The 22,500-nt window shown below is 40.0% G+C and overlaps 1 protein-coding gene across 1 annotated transcript in view; it reads right to left on the bottom strand.

The window, feature by feature from the left end:
• The window catches only part of pigg (phosphatidylinositol glycan anchor biosynthesis class G (EMM blood group)), a 153,066-nt gene that overhangs the window by 13,139 nt on the left and 117,427 nt on the right, over nt 1–22,500 (bottom strand). Inside the window, exon 9 of the mRNA XM_082178698.1 lies at nt 22,239–22,430. Coding sequence (XP_082034824.1) covers nt 22,239–22,430 — 192 coding nt within the window. The remainder of the gene's footprint in view (nt 1–22,238; nt 22,431–22,500) is intronic.

The raw sequence follows: 22,500 nt of genomic DNA, 5'->3' as shown, positions 1-22,500 counted from the left end.
AACTAGACAGATGACTAAATTTGAACCTTGTGATTAACAATGAAGTAATCAATAATCATTCAAACAAAGTTTGCTTTACCTAGTAACAGAAGGGTTTGCATATGAAGAACCAATCAAATTCATATTATTTTGTACAATACCTCCCCATTCTATAAAAACTGTTGTATTCGTGTTAGCTGGTGGGATTCTCAATGGAATTTGTCTGAGATCCTCCAGCCTTGCTTCTTCTTAGGAGAGATTCCCTGAGAACTGCTCGGGAAAATCTCCCGGCCGTGATTAAAGCATTTGAAGGACATTTGCTGAAGTCTGTTTGTCGATTATTCCTGCGCAGGAAGAAAGCTAGTTAGGGAAGCAAGTTAGTTAGGTAGACTATATATTAAACGTCGATTGGAGACGTTAGGAAACGTCGATTGGAGACGACCCAGGTAGAATATATAGGGAACGTTGATTGGAGACGACCCAGGAAGACTATATAGGGAACGTCGATTGGAGACGACCCAGGGAACGTCAATAGGAGACGACCCAGGCAGACTACATAGGGAACGTCAATTGGAGACGACCCAGGGAACGTCGATTGGAGACGACCCAGGTAGACTGTATAGGGAACGTCGATTGGAGACGACCCAGGTAGACTATATAGGGAACGTCGATTGGAGACGACCCAGGGAACGTCGATTGGAGATGACCCAGGTAGACTATATAGGGAACGTCGATTGGAGACGACCCAGGGAACATCGATTGGAGACGACCCAGGTAGACTATATAGGGAACGTCGATTGGAGACGACCCAGGGAACGTCAATTGGAGATGAACCAGGTAGACTATATAGGGAACGTCAATTGGAGACGACCCAGGGAACGTCGATTGGAGACGACCCAGGTAGACTATATAGGGAACGTCGATTGGAGATGTTAGGGAACGTCGATTGGAGACGACCCAGGTAGACTATATAGGGAACGTCGAATGGAGATGTTAGGGAACGTCGATTGGAGACGACCCAGGGAACGTCGATTGGAGACGACCCAGGTAGACTATATAGGGAACGTCGATTGGAGATGTTAGGGAACGTCGATTGGAGACGACCCAGGTAGACTACATAGGGAACGTCGATTGGAGACAACCCAGGGAACGTCGATTGGAGACGACCCAGGTAGACTACATAGGGAACGTCGATTGGAGACGACCCAGGGAACGTCGATTGGAGATGACCCAGGTAGACTATATAGGGAACGTCGATTGGAGACGACCCAGGTAGACTTCCAGGTAAAACCACACAAAAGTTCACTGAGATGATACAGATGGAAAAATAAATAATAAAGTTATCGCACAATTCTTCTGACAGGATAATTTAATTTAGCAAAATATCTCATCATTCACTGATTGTCCAGGTTTCACTCACTCACTATTATATGTTTGGTCTAAACGCAACTTCTCTCATGTTTTACCGCAGGAAAGCAAATGTGAGTAAATTCTGTCATCTTTGCAGGACTGTGATATGAAGAGTGAGCAAAGTAACATATTTCAGCGACTGTGAAAGTGAAAAGCACATAACAGGCACAATACCGGTATAAACATGAACATCTATTGGTACAATATGCATCACATGACTAAACTTATGTCATCATTTTTAAATCCCTCCATTTTGACACTCCACTTTACAACTTGAAAATGGCATTTCAAATGTCTCCACTTTGGAGAGCGTTTTCAAAAAGCTTATTTTCATGAATAAAAATGCTGTCTCAGTGTGAACGGAAGGACAAAACAGAGATAAAAAGATGCGTTTGATTGTTTTCAAACAAAAACGTATTATTGTGGACAAGGCCTAAGACGCTCACGTTCACCCACACACAGAAGACTCAATATTGACCGAGAACAGCCTTTTGTTTGAAGCCTCGTCTTTATCTCGGTCAAAGCTTGAGCGAGGCTTGTTGCTTCACAGCGGAGAGCAGAAGTTACTTATATGTACATGAATCATTGGAAGGAAGCGATTCACTCAAATCAGCTGGACTATGAGAAGGGAAGAACGTTTTAATTTAGTTAAATCCTTACCACTACTTAACCAAAACGAGGGAACGAATTAATCAAAGTTGAAACGTTGATATGGTCAGGGGTGCACATAACAGTTCTGATCTGGCTCTCAAGGGAATACCTGGAGATGTTGCTTGGTACTCACGCTTTACACACACTTATCCTACAAGCTATCACTTTCCTCCTGACTGCCCTGCCAAAATGCTCAAAAAGTTATTGTTTTCATTGTTTTTGACCTATGTAACCTTGTAAACAGTGCTTTAGGATTTTGAGGTAGGTCTAACAGGTAGGATTTATAGCCTGCAGAAATTTAATAAAGTTATCCAACACTTCACAGTCTTCACTGCATAAAGTTTACATTAAATCTAGATTAATCTGATTAATCAGGTTTGTAAACGGACGTGCATCTGACGTCAGTGTGTTGTCAATTCGGCGGGTAACTTTGACAAGAATGAATGAACAGACTCATATCGTTGCCACTAAACTGTTATTATTACGGCATTACGACCTGCAGCACCGACTATACTCGAGCCAAATGAACATCCTCGTTGTGCGAACATTTTATCGTCGCCGGCAGGAAGGAGGAGAAGAGCGAGCAATCCTGCGGGAACCACAGGAACTTCCTGTAAACGGTCTGAAAGTCATAAAATGCGTTCACACTAGAAACAAACCAAACCTTTGTTCAGTTTGATCCGGACCGAGACATTACCTCTTTTCGTCTGACCAAATTTCGTCTGTTTGGTCATTCAAGGAGGTTTCACACCTGCAATTTTGATTCGGATCAAACTGAAAAGTCTGAAAATCCGGACCAAACAAGGTAGATGTGAAAGGGCCCCAAGACTTCATTTAACTCATTTAACTGTGCTTGTGAGGATACTCGACAAAACAAGCATCTTGGCATAATTGCGTGCGTTTTTGTCTGTTCAAGTGCTGTCTGAAGTGACTTTCTGTGGGGACGAGTGTGTGTGTGTCACACAGACAGGAGATTTACAGACAAGCGCACCAGGCGTGTCAGCTGTGTGGCGGCTGCGTGGCGTTTTCTATGTCTTTGCACACCAGAAACGTGTCTGACACGGCGCTGCTGCTGCGAGGTGACATATTGGTGATATATTCGACATATGGGGAGAGAGTTGTGGAAGGCCTACTTCATGTTAAACATAAATATATAGCAGCAAAGACAACATCAGCAGTATTGACGGCAAAATAGGCTACAGAATATGTCGTTCTGTATTGAGACAATATTTGAAAATCGATCATTATTATACTTTTTTTTTTTTATTAAATTTTTATCTGCATTTATGTCTAAACCTAGAGACTTTCAAATATCAAAATGTCATTTATTAATATGTATTCGTGTCAAAATGACATATAAACATCTTTTCCTATTCTATTTTGCCTGGAAACGCTTCCAAGTCGCGTGAAAAATAGGCGTCAGTTCTATTTCTAGCATGCACGCGTTTTCGACGCACGTGTCACGCAGACAGTGTGCAAGCTCTAACCTGTTAACATGGGAGCCGGAATAAAAACGGACACGCCACGCAGCCAGTGTGTAGCCGGCCTAACGCACTGCCTTCTCTTTTGTGTCTTATTGCACGTGAATGGTTTAAAAGCATTTGAATTAGAGCGTGGTTCTATATTGTAACGCTAGCCAAAGGACGACGAAAAACACGGATACTGCGCTAATTGCGTTAAATATTTTTAATGTGTTAAAATAAAAAAAAATATCGTGTGCGTTAACGTGTTAATTTTGACAGCACTAATAATTAATGAACACACTTATCATCACGATTGCCAGAGGTGGAGAAAAATCCCAGTCCAGTAAGTAAATTTACTTACTGGACTGGGATTTTTCTCCATCTCTGGCAAAAATTTTTTTTTTTAGAAGAATCGTTGAATTGGTTAGGGCTGTGCAACGATTAATCGTGATTAATCGCATTTAAATGAACACTTATGTGTCCTTGTCCCCAAAAATGTTGGTCCTCAGAAGCGCTTCCCTCCACGCTTTCTGCTGAGCATCATTTATTTTTACCACATGTGCACCCCTGGATATGGTACAGTATATTGACAGGGACATTATGGTATTGTATACCAACACTTTTCATTTAAATGCGATTAATCGCGATTAATCGTTGCACAGCCCGAAAATGAACCAATTCAACGATTCCTCTAAAAGTTTTTTTATATTAATATATTTATGTATCATCACTGTTATCACCTCTATATTATCTAGTTTTCTTATACATCTATCAGTTCAGTTTAATGCTGTCATCCTAGATTTATTCATTCAAATCCATTGTTCTTGAACCAAAAATACTGCTCGGATTAAATTATATTACATAATCCAATTATGATGATCTGATCTGGTTTAACATGCGGCATATCGTCCTCTTAAACGGCTTCGATGCACTTTGTGTGAGTTGCTGGTGTAGTTTTTCTAAAGGGCAGCATGACTGAATGTAGTTTAACTATATTAAATCAGGAGTATCTTGTAGCTGGAGACGCCGGCTCTCACAGTACACTGGATCAGTCACATTAAATGTGATTAGAGAAAAACAGGCGGGAGACTTCTGCAATTTCCCTGGAGAAGCAGGAAAATCTCATCATTTTTATTGCCACTGTGTCTCTGTTCCTCTTCACTGTAAATAAGCTCCATCAGAGAGAAAACTACATCCGCACTGAACACTTTAATCCAACACACGTTACCATGACAACCAGAACTTGGCAACGGCACGTCGTTTATGCCGTGAGAATGAATGACGAAGCAGGAAAAACGTCAAACCTGAAAGCCTCAGACTCGAGACTTGCTTTAACCTGCAGACAAATGAGGACCAGCTAGTGTGGTGTTTTATTGCCTACTGAATTAATGCTTTAAGTTCAACAAACTTTGTGAACTTCATCATGTTAAAGGTGCTCTAAACAACGCTGGGTGACGTCACTTCTTGTTGATGTTCGAAGTATCGTCAAACAAAACGGAGGCTAGCTCGACCCTCCCTCCCTCCTCATCCCGTCCCCTCCCCCCTCCCTCCCGTGCTTCCTGAAACAGTCATGAACCATTTAGAAAAACCAAACTGGATATATACTGTCCAGCAGAAACAGGCGGAGTTCTCACCACCTTTTGAAAGCTTTTCCGATGTAAATTTGGGACTTCGCGTCCCTTTTCCCTATTCTTTGTTATTTGTTCATCGGAACGTCATCTCTTTGGTCGTGTGTCGGCCATTTCAAAATTCAAGAGAATATACCATTTTAACGTTAGTCGTTGATTAGTCTCGCATAGCCAGACCTTCAGACTGACGGCAGAAGGTCTGGACTCTATCGCAGCATTTCTTGGCCAAGGACCGCCCAAGAGGACGTTTGACTGACATGTAACACAACCAATCACAGTTTGTTTTGTACCGCGTCATATTTAGGGGCGTGACAATATAATGTTGATGTCCCTACAGTAACAGGCCGGCGTGCATCTAATAAATTATTCATTCAAGAACCTTGTGCAAGTTTACTGCATCAATGGAGCCGCGAACTTCACATACTTTTGAAAATACAGCGTTTAGTTGATCGTGGTAAGCGCTCATTGTCTCAGTTGTAAAAACAACGGCTTTCTTCTTCCACGAGGGGTTTTGGCGTCATGACATTTGTTTCCCGGCGGACCGAAAATAAACGCGCCCCTCGGAAATCCGATAAAATTCAACCAATCAGATGACGACTTCGACATTCCTGAAGTGTTTCCAGTTAAGTGTACCATATGCATCAGACGTTTAGCCAACGTTCCGTGGGCGTGACGTCTGAGGCTGAGACTAGTCGTTGATAGGACACCTCTCCTCTAGCTAACTTCCCTCTTCATGCTTCTCTCTCCTCCACCCCCCCACCCCCCCTTCATGTGCACGCGCACTACCCACCCCACCCCCACCCCCACATCATTCTTGTCGGTTATTGGCTGGAACACTGTTTGTTATTTGTCGTGGTCCAGGCTGGGCCAGATTGTTTTTGTTGCCGTTTGTGGAGCCTGGGCTGTCTACAGAGACCGCGTTTCTTTACAGTGTGTTCAGGGGACAGGCAGCTAGCGGATAGCAGGGGTGGTGGTGGCGCAATGGATAAGACACATGCCTTTGGTGTGAGAGACCCGGGTTCGAATCCACTGTAAGACACCAATGTGTCCCTGAGCAAGACACTTTACCCCTAGTTGCTCCAGAGGCGTGCGACCTCTGACATATATATAGCAATTGTAAGTCGCTTTGGATAAAAGCGTCAGCTAAATGAATAAATGTAAATGTAAAAAAATAGTGAGGAGATGTTTGACAAAAAAATGTTTCGGCCTAAAAAACACGTGACATCGCTATGAGCACCTTTTATAAAGGTTCAAAATTAGTGATGCATACAAAAAAAAAAGTGAATTTCTGTCATCATTGACTTGCACTCATGATAGTACAATAATGAGTGACAGAACGAACTAACAAACTAAAAGAAAATCAAAAATGAACAAAAATTAAAGAATGAACAAAAGGATCAACAATAATGAAAGAAATATCAAACAAATTAATTAATTAAATTAACAGGAAGGAAGGAAGGAAAGAAGGAAGAAAAAGAAAGCGAACGAACTGAAGAAAAAAAGAATAAAGGAAAGAAAGACCGAGCGAGCAAAAGAACGAAAGAGAGTGAGTGAATGAATGAAAGAAAGAACAAGCGAGCAAATGAAAGAACAAACTCATACTCACACACACACACACACACACAATCTCTCTCACACACACACACAATCTCTCTCACACACACTCAAACAAACGCTCTCACACACACACACACACACTCTTTCACATACGCACTGCACACTCACACACATACTCTTTCACACACATACTCTTTCACACACACACACACACACACACACACACACACACACACACACACACATACTCTTTCACACACACACACACACACGCTCGCACATACTCTTTCACACACACACACACACACACACACACACACACACACACACACACACACTCTTTCACACACACACACACACACACACACACGCGCACGCTCACACACGCACGCTCGCTCACACACACACACACACACACACACACACACACACACACACACACACACACACACACACACACACACACACACACACACACACACACGCTCACACACACCCACACACTGCACACACACTTGCATCCTCACTCCAGGAAACTGCAAATCCAGTCACTCAGACTGAGAGATAGGCATTGCTGTGTGCAGGATCATCAGATGGTGTGTGTGAAGAAGGGTGTGTATTCACGGCATCTGAGGCGGACACTAGTTTATCATTAATCTTTTATTAGTTCTGCCAGCGATTCACTCGGTCTGACGGGATGTTGCTCCGCATGCACTTCAGTCTGACACTGAAGGTGTGTGAAATGCACAAAAATAACAACAACATCAGTGTGTGTGATGTGCATGAAAGAGAGGTAGCCAGATATCGCGTCAGATTAAAAAACTCCAGACAACAGACCTCACACACACACCAACTCACATCAACTCTATAAACATGCTGAATTCTATTCATTTATTCATTCCCGTCTTTCTGTTTTATTCAGATCCAGTGTTGCTGATCTGTTGCTCCCACAGCTGTCTGTCAGGGAAACTATGAGAACAACATGACCTTTGACCCTAGAGCAGAGCACTTTGAGTCATGCAGGTTATTGTGAGAAGTCATGGCATGGTTGCTAAGTATCTGAATTTTGATAAATACTAAATAAATACGTAACGGAACAACTGCAAGAACAAACGAGTGAGTGAATGAATGAATGAACAAACAAACAAACAAGCCAGAAAGAAAGGTCAACTAAACAAACTAACAAAATTAATAAAAGAAAACAAATAAATAAAAGAAAGAAAGTGATGAAAGTAAATGAAATTAAAAAAATATAAATATACACATAAAAAGTAAATAAAAATTAATACAAAATAAATGAATCATAAAAAAATAAAAAAAAATAAAAAATATATATATACACAAAATAATTATAAATAAATAAATCATTTTAAATGAATAATAAAAAATAAATAAAGTATAAAACTTTATTAAATGACTGAACAACTGCAAGAATGTGAATGAATGAACGAATGAATGAACAAACTAACAATTAATAAAAGAAAAAAAGAAAGAAAGTGATGAAAGTTAATGAAATTAAAATAAATAAATAAATAAATATACAAATAAAACGTAAATAATTAACAAAAATTATTAAATAATAATAATAAACAAATTATTAACATGCATAAATTCATAAATATAAACAAACAAATAATTATAAATAAATAAATAAATATTAATAAATAATTAATAAAAAATAAATGAATACTAAATAAAAAATAAATAAACGTATTATTCAAAATAAATAAACAAATATGTAAATAAAGAATAAATAAATAAATACAAATGGTTATTATGATCAACATACACTCACCTAAAGGATTATTAGGAACACCTGTTCAATTTCTCATTAATGCAATTATCTAATCAACCAATCACATGGCAGTTCCTTCAATGCATTTAGGGGTGTGGTCCTGGTCAAGACAATCTCCTGAACTCCAAACTGAATGTCAGAATGGGAAAGAAAGGTGATTTAAGCAATTTTGAGCGTGACATGGTTGTTGGTGCCAGACGGGCCGGTCTGAGTATTTCACAATCTGCTCAGTTACTGGGATTTTCACGCACAACCATTTCTAGGGTTTACAAAGAATGGTGTGAAAAGGGAAAAACATCCAGTGTGCGGCAGTCCTGTGGGCGAAAATGCCTTGTTGATGCTAAAGGTCAGAGGAGAATGGGCCGACTGATTCAAGCTGATAGAAGAGCAACTTTGACTGAAATAACCACTCGTTACAACCGAGGTATGCAGCAAAGCATTTGTGAAGCCACAACACGCACAACCTTGAGGCGGATGGGCTACAACAGCAGAAGACCCCACCGGGTACCACTCATCTCCACTACAAATAGGAAAAAGAGGCTACAATTTGCACGAGCTCACCAAAATTGGACAGTTGAAGACTGGAAAAATGTTGCCTGGTCTGATGAGTCTCGATTTCGGTTGAGACATTCAGATGGTAGAGTCAGAATTTGGCGTAAACAGAATGAGAACATGGATCCATCATGCCTTGTTACCACTGTGCAGGCTGGTGGTGGTGGTGTAATGGTGTGGGAGATGTTTTCTTGGCACACTTTAGGCCCCTTAGTGCCAATTGGGCATCATTTAAATGCCACGGCCTACCTGAGCATTGTTTCTGACCATGTCCATCCCTTTATGACCACCATGTACCCATCCTCTGATGGCTACTTCCAGCAGGATAATGCACCATGTCACAAAGCTCGAATCATTTCAAATTGGTTTCTTGAACATGACAATGAGTTCACTGTACTAAAATGGCTCCCACAGTCACCAGATCTCAACCCAATAGAGCATCTTTGGGATGTGGTGGAACGGGAGCTTCGTGCCCTGGATGTGCATCCCACAAATCTCCATCAACTGCAAGATGCTATCCTATCAATATGGGCCAACATTTCTAAAGAATGCTTTCAGCACCTTGTTGAATCAATGCCACGTAGAATTAAGGCAGTTCTGAAGGCGAAAGGGGGTCAAACACAGTATTAGTATGGTGTTCCTAATAAACCATTAGGTGAGTGTAAACCTGTGCAAAAGTCGTGCCATGGTTGCTATGGTTGATAGGGTGTTGCTAGGTGGCAGAAATAGCTATGAGATCCTCGATATGGGATATTTTACAGTCTGGCAGGCAAAAATATCACGTCTGATCGCTCAGAACCAGCGAGCCTCTCCTCAACAAGCCACATGATGCGAGACAACACTCCTGTGTTCACAGCACAAACCGTGCGAGACTAATTACACGCCACACGTGTTGTTTGATGCATTTTTTTTACACAGGTTTAACTCAGAGCGCATTAGAAGAGAAATATGTGAGTGTGTGTGTGCACAGAATTAATTTCCATCTCTATGTGGGATCCGCATGCATAAACACTCTCAAACGAGGTGTCAGATCAAAACACACACACACACACACGCGTAGATTAATCAGGATAAAAATACGCAGGCTTTTTATGGCCTCCTCCTGACGCAGGTGTGCTTTTAATTACTCTCTTCAGATGTGTCGGGATCTACAAAGCTCAGGGAAAAAAGGGCAAATTCCACTTGAAAGTGAGCGTCGAGGACTATGTGCTCACTGTGGAGGGGCAGAGCACTTGAAGCGAGTACTTTTAAGGGTGCAGGGCATCACAGTGTCATATGTGAACACCCTACGAATGTGACCTTAATAACCTAGCAGAAAAATATCATGTTTATCGCTGATAAACCAAACAAACATGTCAGGACTCTTAAATATATTGAGGGGCTACATTATAAAGTCAAACCAAAAATTATTCAGACACCAGATATAATTTGTGCTTTTTTTTTTTCCTCTCTAGTGTGTGCAGGACACTATAGTTCATTTATGAAAGTGAGGATAGCAAAATGAAATGGGGTGACCAAACGTCCTGTTTTCCCAGGACATGTCCTGTTTTCACGTCCTGTCCTGGCCGTTTTTTATAAAGTGATGAAAATGTCCTGGTTTTCATTATTTTTCATTGGGCCATTAAGCGTGTACTTTAAATACACGCTTGCCTTTGCACACAAAACATATAAAACCGGCTTCGGCTTCGCCCCGTCTTGTTATAATCAGCACGTTCCTCAATCCGCAGCGGCAAGCGGACATCAGAATACAGAGGCCTGTGTGTGTGTGTGTGTTCATCTCAGCCTCATTGGTCTGTCACTGCTCGTCAATGTCAGAATATTTGAAATGACCAATCAAATCAAAGTAGGCGGACTTTACGTTCACAGAAAATTTTAGCAGCGTGACTCAACGCTTCAGTTTACGGTCAAGTGCGAGATAAGATGCAAGTAGCTAACATCGTAAAAAAAACACAAAAAAAACGTGTTTTCGTTTCGGTCGGGATCCGTGTAAAGCAGAATGCATGACCTGCAAAGCTGGCACGCACGTGTCAGTGTCAAATAAAGGTGCTAGCGACCTAGAAGCCCACATAAAGAAAGTATAGGCTACAAGAGAACATCAGGAGGATTGAAATAGTTTTTTTTTTACTGAAATAGTGTAGTAGATTTTTTATTTTAGTAGTAGATTTTTAACCTATGGCCATGAAAAGAAATAGTGTCATGTAAAAGGTGTTAAAAGCTAAACTTTTTTTTTAATATATATAGTATTCTATTGTTGCGGGCCAAACATTGAATGGAAAGGATGTATTTCTTTATGTATTAAAGTACAATAACATAGTTGCAAGGTTGTGAATGCATTTGTCAATTATTTTTTGATGCATTCACCCCCAACCACGCCCCCACTCCTTAACCACGCCTCCCCAAACCACGCCCCCACCCCTTAACCACGCCTCCCCAAACCACACCCCACCCCTTAACCACGCATCCCCAAACCACACCCCCACCCCTTAACCACGCATCCCCAAACCACACCCCCACCCCTTAACCACGCCTCCCCAAACCACACCCCTTAACCATGCCTCCCCAAACCTCACCCCCACCCCTTAACTACGCCTCCCAAACCACACCCCCACCCCTTAACCACGCCTCCCAAACATACCCCCACCCCTTAACCACGCCTCACCAAACCACGCCCCCACCCCTTTCCACCCCTTAACCACGCCTCCCCAAACCACGCCCCCACCCATTAACCACACCTCCCCAAACCACACCCCCACCCTCAGCCACGCCTCCCTTAACCATGCCTCCCCAAACCACACCCCCCCTTAACCACGCCTCCCCAAACTGAGTTCTTGTCTTGTCATTTTCTAAACTATAGCGAATAAACTGTGAGAAAGTAAGAAATGTTGAAGATGTCTGAATAAATTTTGGTTTGACTGTATATGGTCTCTCCCTTTCTTACACAGAACAACCTCCTGGACAACAACCAGTCTGGTTTGTTCAACCAGCGTCACTAAACTGAGACTGCCCTGCTCTCGGTTTGTCTGGAAAAAGCAGCTTCCGAATGCTCAGTACTCATATTGTTGGATCAGTCAGCAATGTTTGACACAGTTAACCACCAGATCCTCCTGTTAACTCTCTCAGTAGGTCTTCAGGGTGTTGTGGAGGGAGGGGTGAGGTGTCAAAAGACTGGAATACACACTGAAATTAACTCACTTTGCTGGGTAAGTTCGTGCAAGTCAAATCTGATTTGCCGCAAATACTCGTGAGTCATCATGATATATTAAATACAGCGTATTGCGCAGAATCTGCTCATAACTGGCTTACTTGAACACACACGTCACTACACAACAAATAACGGCGCGCTAGTTATAGGATCTAGTTAATTTGCATTGAAGCAATTATAGCGAAGATTAAAAAGCATTTGGTGAACAGAAAAGATAATGTTATTTTCCAACGTCCTACATTTTTTAATGTTCATTGTACTGTATTGATCTGTCCACCTAAACAAAATTTTTGTTGATGAGGATGAAAAAGGAATGGAGGAGATGGCTGGATGACAGGATTTTTTTTTAATAAGAAATTATTGTATGAAATCCAAACTTTATAATATATATATTTCATGATACACTTGCCAACTTTGTAAATGGTTAGAGAGAAAATCTGGGCATCATACACTACAGGACTAGGGATGGGTACCGAAACCCGGTATTAAACGGGCCCCGGTGCTGAATTTTGAAAGACCGCTGGATCGTTAAGCTCGGACGTTATCGGTTCTGCTGTCGGTACTAGAGAAATTATGAAAGTACACGTGCTATTTATTATTGCTATTAAGAAATTATTATCTTGCGAATTTAATCTCGCCAGCCACTTCTATATATAATAATATTGAACCATTTGTCTGTGATGCATTTTTGCTAAAGAGAGAGAGAGAGAGTGAGTGTGTGTGTGTGTGTGTGTGAGAGAGAGAGAGAGAGAGAGCGAGCGATCTTTCACGCAAAGCCACGGCGCGCGCAACACAACAGCCCTGCTTAATGAGTGACGATGAGGACAGAACATTCAAAAGGTTACACTTTAGATCTTTGATATTAAACTAATTTTATTTTAGATTTAGATGTTGGCTTCCAATGATTATAAAAAAGAAGATATTTGAGGTGTAACCATTAAAAACTAAAGCCACATTCTCTCCAGCGCAACTTCCTTTCCTTCACAGAGCGATGCGCTGTCATTTCTCCCTAAAACTTAAAAGTAACGTCAGAATCTGCACGATCGGTGATTGTTGTAAAATGTAGTCTATACTGTTGCTAAACTGCGGGACGCGTTTGATAATAAAAGGCTATTAAAGGAGAAGTTCACTTTTGAAAAAACTTTTGCTGATAATTTACTCACCCCCATGTCATCCAAGATGTCCATGTCTTTCTTTCTTCAGTCGAAAAGAAATTAAGGTTTTTGATGAAAACATTCCAGGATTTTTCCACATATTATGGATTCCATTGGGACCCAAACGGTTCAAGGTCCAATTGACAGTTTCATTGCCGCTTCAAAGGGCTTTAAACGATACCAGACGATGAATAAGGGTCTTATCTAGCGAAACGATCGGTCATTTAAAAAATAAAATAAAAAGTTGACGTTTTATAAGCACAAATGTTCGCCTTGCTCTGTTCTGTGATGCGCGTTCGTGACGTCACGTAATACGCAATTACGTTGAAAAGGTCAAGTTTGATGTGTTTACAAATGTGCGGAAGGAGGACCATATAAACATTTTCAAATGTATTTGTGTCAGTTTATCGTTTAAAATGCCCATTTCGTGTGCGCATCCTGAGTGTTTTAATATTAAAAAGCCAAAAAGAACATTTTCTTCAATTTTTCAAGCGTGACCTTTTCAACGTAATTGCGTATTACGTGACGTCACGAACGCGCATCACAGAACAGAGCAAGCCGAACATTTGTGCTTATAAAACGTCAACTTTTTATTTTATTTTTGAAATGACCGATCGTTTCGCTAGATAAGACCCTTATTCATCGTCTGGTATCGTTTAAAGCCCTTTGAAGCGGCAATGAAACTGTCATTTGGACCTTGAACCGTTTGGGTCCCAATGGAATCCATAATATGTGAAAAAATCCTGGAATGTTTTCATCAAAAACCTTAATTTCTTTTCGACTGAAGAAAGAAAGACATGGACATCTTGGATGACATGGGGGTGAGTAAATTATCAGCAAAAGTTTTTTTAAAAGTGAACTTCTCCTTTAAAAGTACCAAAATTGACGCAATAGACGCTGTTCCAAAATGCGGCGCACACTCCGAAACACACCGCAACGAGACAAGCAACGTATATTTTGGGCTTCGTGTGCGCATCTAAACGATCAAATACACAAATATGTCAAAATGGCCGTCTTGGAGATTCACTTAAACAGTTTATTCACTTAAATACAGTTTATGTCTTAAATCGGCGTAAATAGTTGGGAGAAAATATGAGGCTTAATAATGATTAGATCTGCATTTGGTCTTAAAGAGGCAGCAGTCTAATAATCCTGCTGACGATTGCTCCATTAATGTGAATCAAACAACAAAAGGCAAAGAGAAAATCAGTCACAGCTCTTGAATGATATAAGCTTTAATCTATCTATGATAAACTGTGCAGTGTTATTTTACATCTGACTTTATTAGATGTCTTTTTAACCCATATTACTCCTGAACAGTAATGTCAGTAGACATTACTGAAATTAAAGCACTGGGTATATAATTTGTATATTTGTTTTATATACTTTTTTGTTTGACCATGTGTTTGTACTTTGTTTTTGGCGTCCTGTCTGTCTATATAAAACACAAAAGCCAGCACCCTTCTGCATAACATACATGTTTTATTTGTTTTGTTAAAGCATTGCTTTTTCTTTTGCTATAGATATTTATTTTACATTTCAAAATATAAAGCAATATTAATTATGTTCTAAATAATTTTTTCCCCTTTTTTTAATATAACAAAAAGAACCGATAAGAATACCGTTAAAGTACCGGATCGATAAGGAGTATCGGTAAGAGTAGTAATACCGTTAAAACCTTAACGATACCCATCCCTATACAGGACTGAGGATCAAACACTAGCCTACACTATAATACACTAAACAGAAACATGTGACGCATTCTTCAGTGATTGTTCCGTATTTATAAGGATTTCCGTATTTTTTTAACTGGAAGTGAAGTGAGCTGCGTTAACGCCACTGTGTGAATACTGAAACTGCTGAAAACAATTACTAAACAAATGGCAGATTCTGTGTTTTCTAACATATTTCCCCGATCTCGTATGTCGTCTCGTACAACGTAATTTTTTCTTGATCTTTGTGACTTCGCACCCTTGATTTCCATTGTCTGGTCAGCATATTATGACTGTATTATGTACAGTATTGCATCATCATACACTATATATGTTCTAAAATCGGCTCAAAATATCAAATCTGTTTTGATGTCCTCCGACTGGATGGAATCAAAGTCTGAATTTAACAAAATCCGTGCCCATCATACACTACGTGATTTTCTGTGAATTCTTTCAACTCCGAACCCACAAAATCTGCAGACTGGCGCAGATATTCAGCAACTACTGCCGACTCACCCAGATCCCAAATCGGGGCAAAAATCGGAACAAAAGTCGTGTAGTGTATGCCAACCTTAAGTCGCAACATCTAGCTACTGGATTCATAAATACATTCAGAAACACGGTTTTTCCTATCACTGTTATCATCTATCTACTGGAGTGCCTCAGGGCTCAGTGCTGGGATCGCTTCTCTTCTCCATCTACATGTCAACACTAGGATCTGTCATTCAGAAACACGTTTTTTCCTATCACTGTTATCATCTATCTACTGGAGTGCCTCAGGGCTCAGTGCTGGGACTGCTTCTCTTCTCCATCTACATGTCAACACTAGGATCTGTCATTCAGAAACACGTTTTTCCCTATCACTGTTATCATCTATCTACTGGAGTGCCTCAGGGCTCAGTGCTGGGACCGTTTCTCTTCTCCATCTACATGTCAACACTAGGATCTGTCATTCAGAAACACGTTTTTTCCTATCACTGTTATCATCTATATACTGGAGTGCCTCAGGGATCAGTGCTGGGACCGCTTCTCTTCTCCATCTACATGTCAACACTAGGATCTGTCATTTAGAAACATGTTTTTTCCTATCACTGTTATCATCTATCTACTGTCAATGTCACTTTAATTTGTATAGCACTATTAAAACAGCACGTTGACCAATGTGCTTTACATCATCTCAGTAAGATAGACAAAATTGTACCAAAGTAATAGAATAAAAAGAATAAAAAATTATCATCAAAAGGATGAATAGGCCATGGCAAACAGGTGTACTTTAAAGACATGTACCGGGTCAGCGTCCCTAACATGTAATGGTAAGCTATTCCAAAGTCTTGCGCTACCTCCCAAATGCACAATCCCCTTTCTGGCTTAACTTGGTCCTTGGAATTTTCAGCCGTTTTTGAGTTACTGATCTCAAAGTTCTTCCTGTCTGATAATCCATTAACAGATCTGATAAATAAGTCGGTGCAAGGCCATGAAGAGATCTATACACCAATCAAATAAGTTTAAAATCAATCCTATATTGTACAAGGAGCCAATGTAAAGAGACCAAGGATGGAGTGATGTGTTCACGTTTTTTAATATTAATTTTAATAATATTAATTAATTATAAATTCATATTAATAATCTCACTGAAGCGTTTTGAACCTTTTGCAGCCGTAGAATAGATGCTTGACTAATACCCTTATATAAAGAATTACAGTAATCAAGTCTTGATGACATAATAGCATGGATTGCAATTTCAAGGCTCTTATACATTAGACATGATTTCATCTTAACCAGATTTCTCAGATGAAAAAAATTGGAGTTGAGTGCCTCAGGGCTCAGTGCTAGGACCGTTTCTCTTCTCCATCTACATGTCAACACTAGGATCTGTCATTCAGAAACATGTTTTTTCCTATCACTGTTATCATCTATCTACTGGAGTGCCTCAGGGCTCAGTGCTGGGACCGCTTCTCTTCTCCATCTACATGTCATCACTAGGATATGTCATTCAGAAACATAGTTTTTCCTATCACTGTTATCATCTATCTACTGGAGTGCCTCAGGGCTCAGTGCTAGGACTGTTTCTCTTCTCCATCTACATGTCATCACTAAGATCTGTCATTCAGAAACATAGTTTTTCCTATCACTGTTATCATCTATCTACTGGAGAGCCTCAGGGCTCAGTGCTGGGACCGCTTCTCTTCTCCATCTACATGTCATCACTAGGATCTGATCCAAAACAGGCACAAAATCACTTTCACAGACCTTTACCTGGACTGTTCTCTGCTGGTGGAATCAACCTGAGTCTTTAGCCATTTTCAAGCCATGGCTGAAAACGCATCTTTAGCAAAACACAATTCAATGTCCTTTAAAATGTAATAATAATGTGTAAAAAAAAAATTAATTGAAGTATAGTTCATCATGTTTTCATTTCTTTAGTTTAAATCATTTCTTTCATCTTAATTCTTTCATTTCTTTCATTTCTTTCATCTTAACCAGATTTCTCAGATGAAAAAAATTGGAGTTGAGTGCCTCAGGGCTCAGTGCTAGGACCGTTTCTCTTCTCCATCTACATGTCAACACTAGGATCTGTCATTCAGAAACATGTTTTTTCCTATCACTGTTATCATCTATCTACTGGAGTGCCTCAGGGCTCAGTGCTGGGACCGCTTCTCTTCTCCATCTACATGTCATCACTAGGATATGTCATTCAGAAACATAGTTTTTCCTATCACTGTTATCATCTATCTACTGGAGTGCCTCAGGGCTCAGTGCTAGGACTGTTTCTCTTCTCCATCTACATGTCATCACTAAGATCGGTCATTCAGAAACATAGTTTTTCCTATCACTGTTATCATCTATCTACTGGAGAGCCTCAGGGCTCAGTGCTGGGACCGCTTCTCTTCTCCATCTACATGTCATCACTAGGATCTGATCCAAAACAGGCACAAAATCACTTTCACAGACCTTTACCTGGACTGTTCTCTGCTGGTGGAATCAACCTGAGTCTTTAGCCATTTTCAAGCCATGGCTGAAAACGCATCTTTAGCAAAACACAATTCAATGTCCTTTAAAATGTAATAATAATGTGTAAAAAAAAATTAATTGAAGTATAGTTCATCATGTTTTCATTTCTTTAGTTTAAAGTGAGTATATCTGCATTGCCTGAAGAAAATGTATTTTGTTTTTCTTAATTATTTATTGCGTGAACTGGCTACGCTTTAGTTGGCTCCTCTTGCTTTCAGAAAGAAGAAACATTAAGCTTTAATGCTTTTTAAAAGACATGTACCAGCTCACAATATCCCCTCTGTCCCTTGAGAAGTGTGTTTAGAATTCATGTTTTCCTCTCTGATGGCAAACACAGACTTTGTTGAAGTCACCTGACTGGAGACTCTATGTTATTCAGTTTATGATGTGCACTACGCCTCAACAGATCCGTGTCCTGATATCTCATTCTGTCACTACTGAACTCAGACGCTCCCGATCTCCGTTCAAACACTCCAAAATTTGTGTCTCTGCCAAAATTCTTGTTTATTTCTTTTCCGCTCCGCTTTCTCTGACAACAATCATCCCCCGTAAACAGCTTTGAGCATAAACTCTGATTAAAAAAGCATCTTGCTTGACATCTCTTCACTCTGTCTTTTGTGTGCTTGTGGTTTCCTCTCAACGACAGTCGACAGCACTTTGGACTCGTTTGTATTTTTTAATCAAAGGCGGAATAAAGAGATAACCAAAACCAAACAACAAACTTAAAATTAAAATTCTCGACTTGCTCAGTTTTTTTTTTTTCACTGACCTTGTTGCAATGCATTCTGGGATTCTGTGAAAGATGTGAGTATTGTCTAAAAGGCTGCATCATAATTATCTTGTGTGCATGCTAAAAATATGCTTATGAAACCAAAAAAGCTATTAATAATTCTTGTTTACATGAAGAAAGACATTTCGAACGGACTAAATACCACACGCTGAGTTGTTTAGTAGCTTGTTTCATGGATGTGGTGCAATAATTCTGTTTGGGTCTTCTAACATAAATAAATTAGATGCAAAACAGACTCGAGGTTGTTTACACCTCTAAAAGCAGCTTGAGACATATCTGTGATTTACATATCTATTCAGAAAGGTATTAGCTGTGTTAATGGCTAACTAACACCCACATTCACAAAAGCACATGGAAGAATAACTCCATTAGAACAATCAGCTGTCACTTAAAGTCTGTAATATTTTTTTGGGTCATGCATGATTGTGCATCTTGGTCAAGGGACATTTATCACTAAAGTCACTTCAATCTGTGGCCACCATAGTTAGTATTGTTCTATTAATGCAAGTACAGCTTCTATGTACTTGAATGTTTAAATTGCACAATGTACCACGTTTTTTGTGGCAAATAATGTGGCAAATTTTTATAAGAACTTCATGGCACATTTATTCAAACATACCGATTAATTACACAGATAGTGAAAAAATTGCTTTTATCGGTCGATACCGATTATTGGCTGATACATCGGTGCATCACTAATATATATTAGAGGTGTAACAGCACAGAAAAAAGCAACAAATCCCCAATGCTATGTTTCTTTTCATTTATTTTAAACAGACAGTAATCTGGATGATGTTGTCTGGTATGTGTTAGCATGAGTGATTCCTGATTGCTTAAAATAAAAAAAAACAAGGAATTGTTGATTTGTTACTCTAATTGATAGGTTGACCAATGCTGCGTGGTAAAATGCAACAGCAGTTTTCAAACGTATAGTTTTGATTAGCGTGTTGTGTCAGCGCATTGAAAGGCTGTCACTCAGCGCGCACAGACTGTCTTTGAGTGAGTCATTAAACCATTAATTCAAGGAACACGTTCAAAAACGCTGATTCATTAAAAGATAGATGTAATGAACCAAGGTGTTAATTAATTTTAACTTTGAGCTCCACTTTTGAAGACTCAGCTGACCAGCAATGCGTCGCATGGGTAACGCTGAAGCTGATGCTTCACTTCATAGAGACCAATGGCATTGATTCAATGCGTGACTTGCTGATTTTCTCCCCCCGCGGCTTAAACGTTACCCTTTTTACCCTTAAACGTTAAACGGATGATACAACAAATGTTTCAATTAGGGTCAATTTTGATTTCAGTTGGACTTTAAGTGCAAATCCACGAAGCCTCTGTACAAATCACCATGATAAAAACAGTCTTGTTATCATTATTAACTTATTTAACATTCAATACACATACACGAAGTTCAAAACAAGGAGGGTATAGCCTTATGAAAAAAGAAAACGCGAATATCGCGGTTGCTGAGGTTTGTCAGTAGCGCGGTACTACAATTTCGCGGTTATCGCGAAAGCCCTAAGCGCATCACAAAAATGAATCGAAACTCAGCATATGGGCTACTAGCAAGCTCTTGTGTGTTATGGCGGTTATCAAACAGCGTCGCCCCCTTCTGGACTGGAGTGTGGATCGCCTGAGACTGTATTCAGCGTCTGATTGTATGCATCCAACCAACCGTGACGGTTCAGGACAATACATGTATCGTAGCACACCTAATATAATAGCAAAGTCAAGTGACATCAAAACCTGACAATAATGGCACCATAAATGGAGTTTCTTTATCTTAAATATGGCAAATAATGTATTTCTCACGTTGATTTAACAAATGTTCTAGAGAAAAGTAAGACGGTGCTTTTGCAAATAAGGCTCTTTTACCTCATTCTCTATATTCAGTATTTTACAAGTAAATTAAAATAAATGGGAACTTAATTTTTTATATTTTATGTGGCTGGAAAGAAATCAAACAGAACAATTCTTCAAAATTTCTCTCCATTTCCCATGGAAGAAGATTTGAAATGGCATGAGAGTAAAATAAATTGTTCCATTTTTAGGTGAACTACCCTTTTAAATGCACTAAAATCAACACTCATTAAGGGCAACGGCAGAAAGCGTGTGATGGAGAGGCAGAAAGCGAGGAGGAGCGCGAGTCGAAGCGATGGGGTTGAAGTCAGCGGACGTCTACTTAACAGGCGAGCCAGAGGTTGCCAGGGCAACATAAACAATGTCCCGCAGTGATTAATGAGTGTGAGAGTGAGTCCGGTGGCACAGGGTGGCAGTGCCAATTACCTCTCGCTCTCGTTCTCTCTGTCACATGGAGAGTGTGTAATGGGACACAGCCTGTGGCGCTGCACCGAGGCCAGGAGGTCAAAGATTTAATTAGGTGGGAGTAAATGTCAAGGGGAAGAGGCGAGCGGCGATATTTTGTCACAGGAGTCTGTGTGTGTGAAACTGTGTGTGTGTTCCTTAGAAAACTCTTTTTACTTTTACTTTTATGAGTGTGTGTGAAGATCTTAACTGGGGCTCTCTTAGGCCAGAAACACTCTACACAAGTACACAGATGCATACGAGTATAAATATGTATATGTACTGTGTGTAAACATACAGTATATGAGTATTCTCATATAACTCATTCCTACATGACAACCATTCACTTGTGTCTATTATACCTTTGACAAAATCACAGCCATTCAAGAAAGAAACCGATTCACGAACAGTCTTTCAACCACACAGTGTCATTATTTCTGTTACAAATATTCATATTACCACAAAAGAACTGGGATAAAAGTGTATATATAGGATAAAAACACTGAGCAATCACCTTTTGAAAGTGACACGGCGCTTCAAATAACGATTGTATTGATTACATCGTTACACCAGTAGGTGGCGGCAAGTGACTGTGAGAAATGAATTCGTCATTGAATCATTCACTCAAGAGATTCGTTCAAAAACACTGATTCATCCAGTAATGAAACAATGAAGTACTTATAAGTGCGTCATTGAATTCACATTAATATATATATTTGTCAGACAGTGTGAAAAATAACTTTTTCCAGAAAAGTAAACAGCATCAGTCTGAGTCATGCTGATGTGGTTTATCCAGTGTGTGTGTGTGTGTGTGATTTCTGTTAATAACGGGTTTAATCATTCCTAAACCAACCTTCACTCTCTAGAGTCGAGCTCTCACGTTAAAAACTTGCGACGTTTCTAAACTCACGGACAAAGTTAGTGAAGAAACTTCAGACAACAAACGATAATGAGGGGAGCTAATTTATTCACCATCTGACATTCAAGGAATATGTCAATACGATATTTAAATATCATCAAACTTACTTGGAGACGGTGCGGCTGCTGTGTTGCCATGGGAACAGGACGTTTCCGACAGCGGCGCGATAGCTGTAAACTCCCAGCATGCCGAGCGCCAGTGCGATCTTAGACACCAGCGAACAGTGACGCTGAACCAGGAGGAAGATCAGAACCAGAGACAACACCGACAACACCGAGAGGAAGGGCTTGTGATCCCCACTGAAACACACACACACACACACACACACACACACACACACACACACACACACACAGTGAATAAACAACA

This window comes from Leuciscus leuciscus (assembly GCF_965113295.1).
Source record: "Leuciscus leuciscus genome assembly, chromosome: 8".
Classification (NCBI taxonomy): Eukaryota; Metazoa; Chordata; class Actinopteri; order Cypriniformes; family Leuciscidae; genus Leuciscus; species Leuciscus leuciscus.
This window is presented reverse-complemented; position numbering and strand designations above follow the sequence as displayed.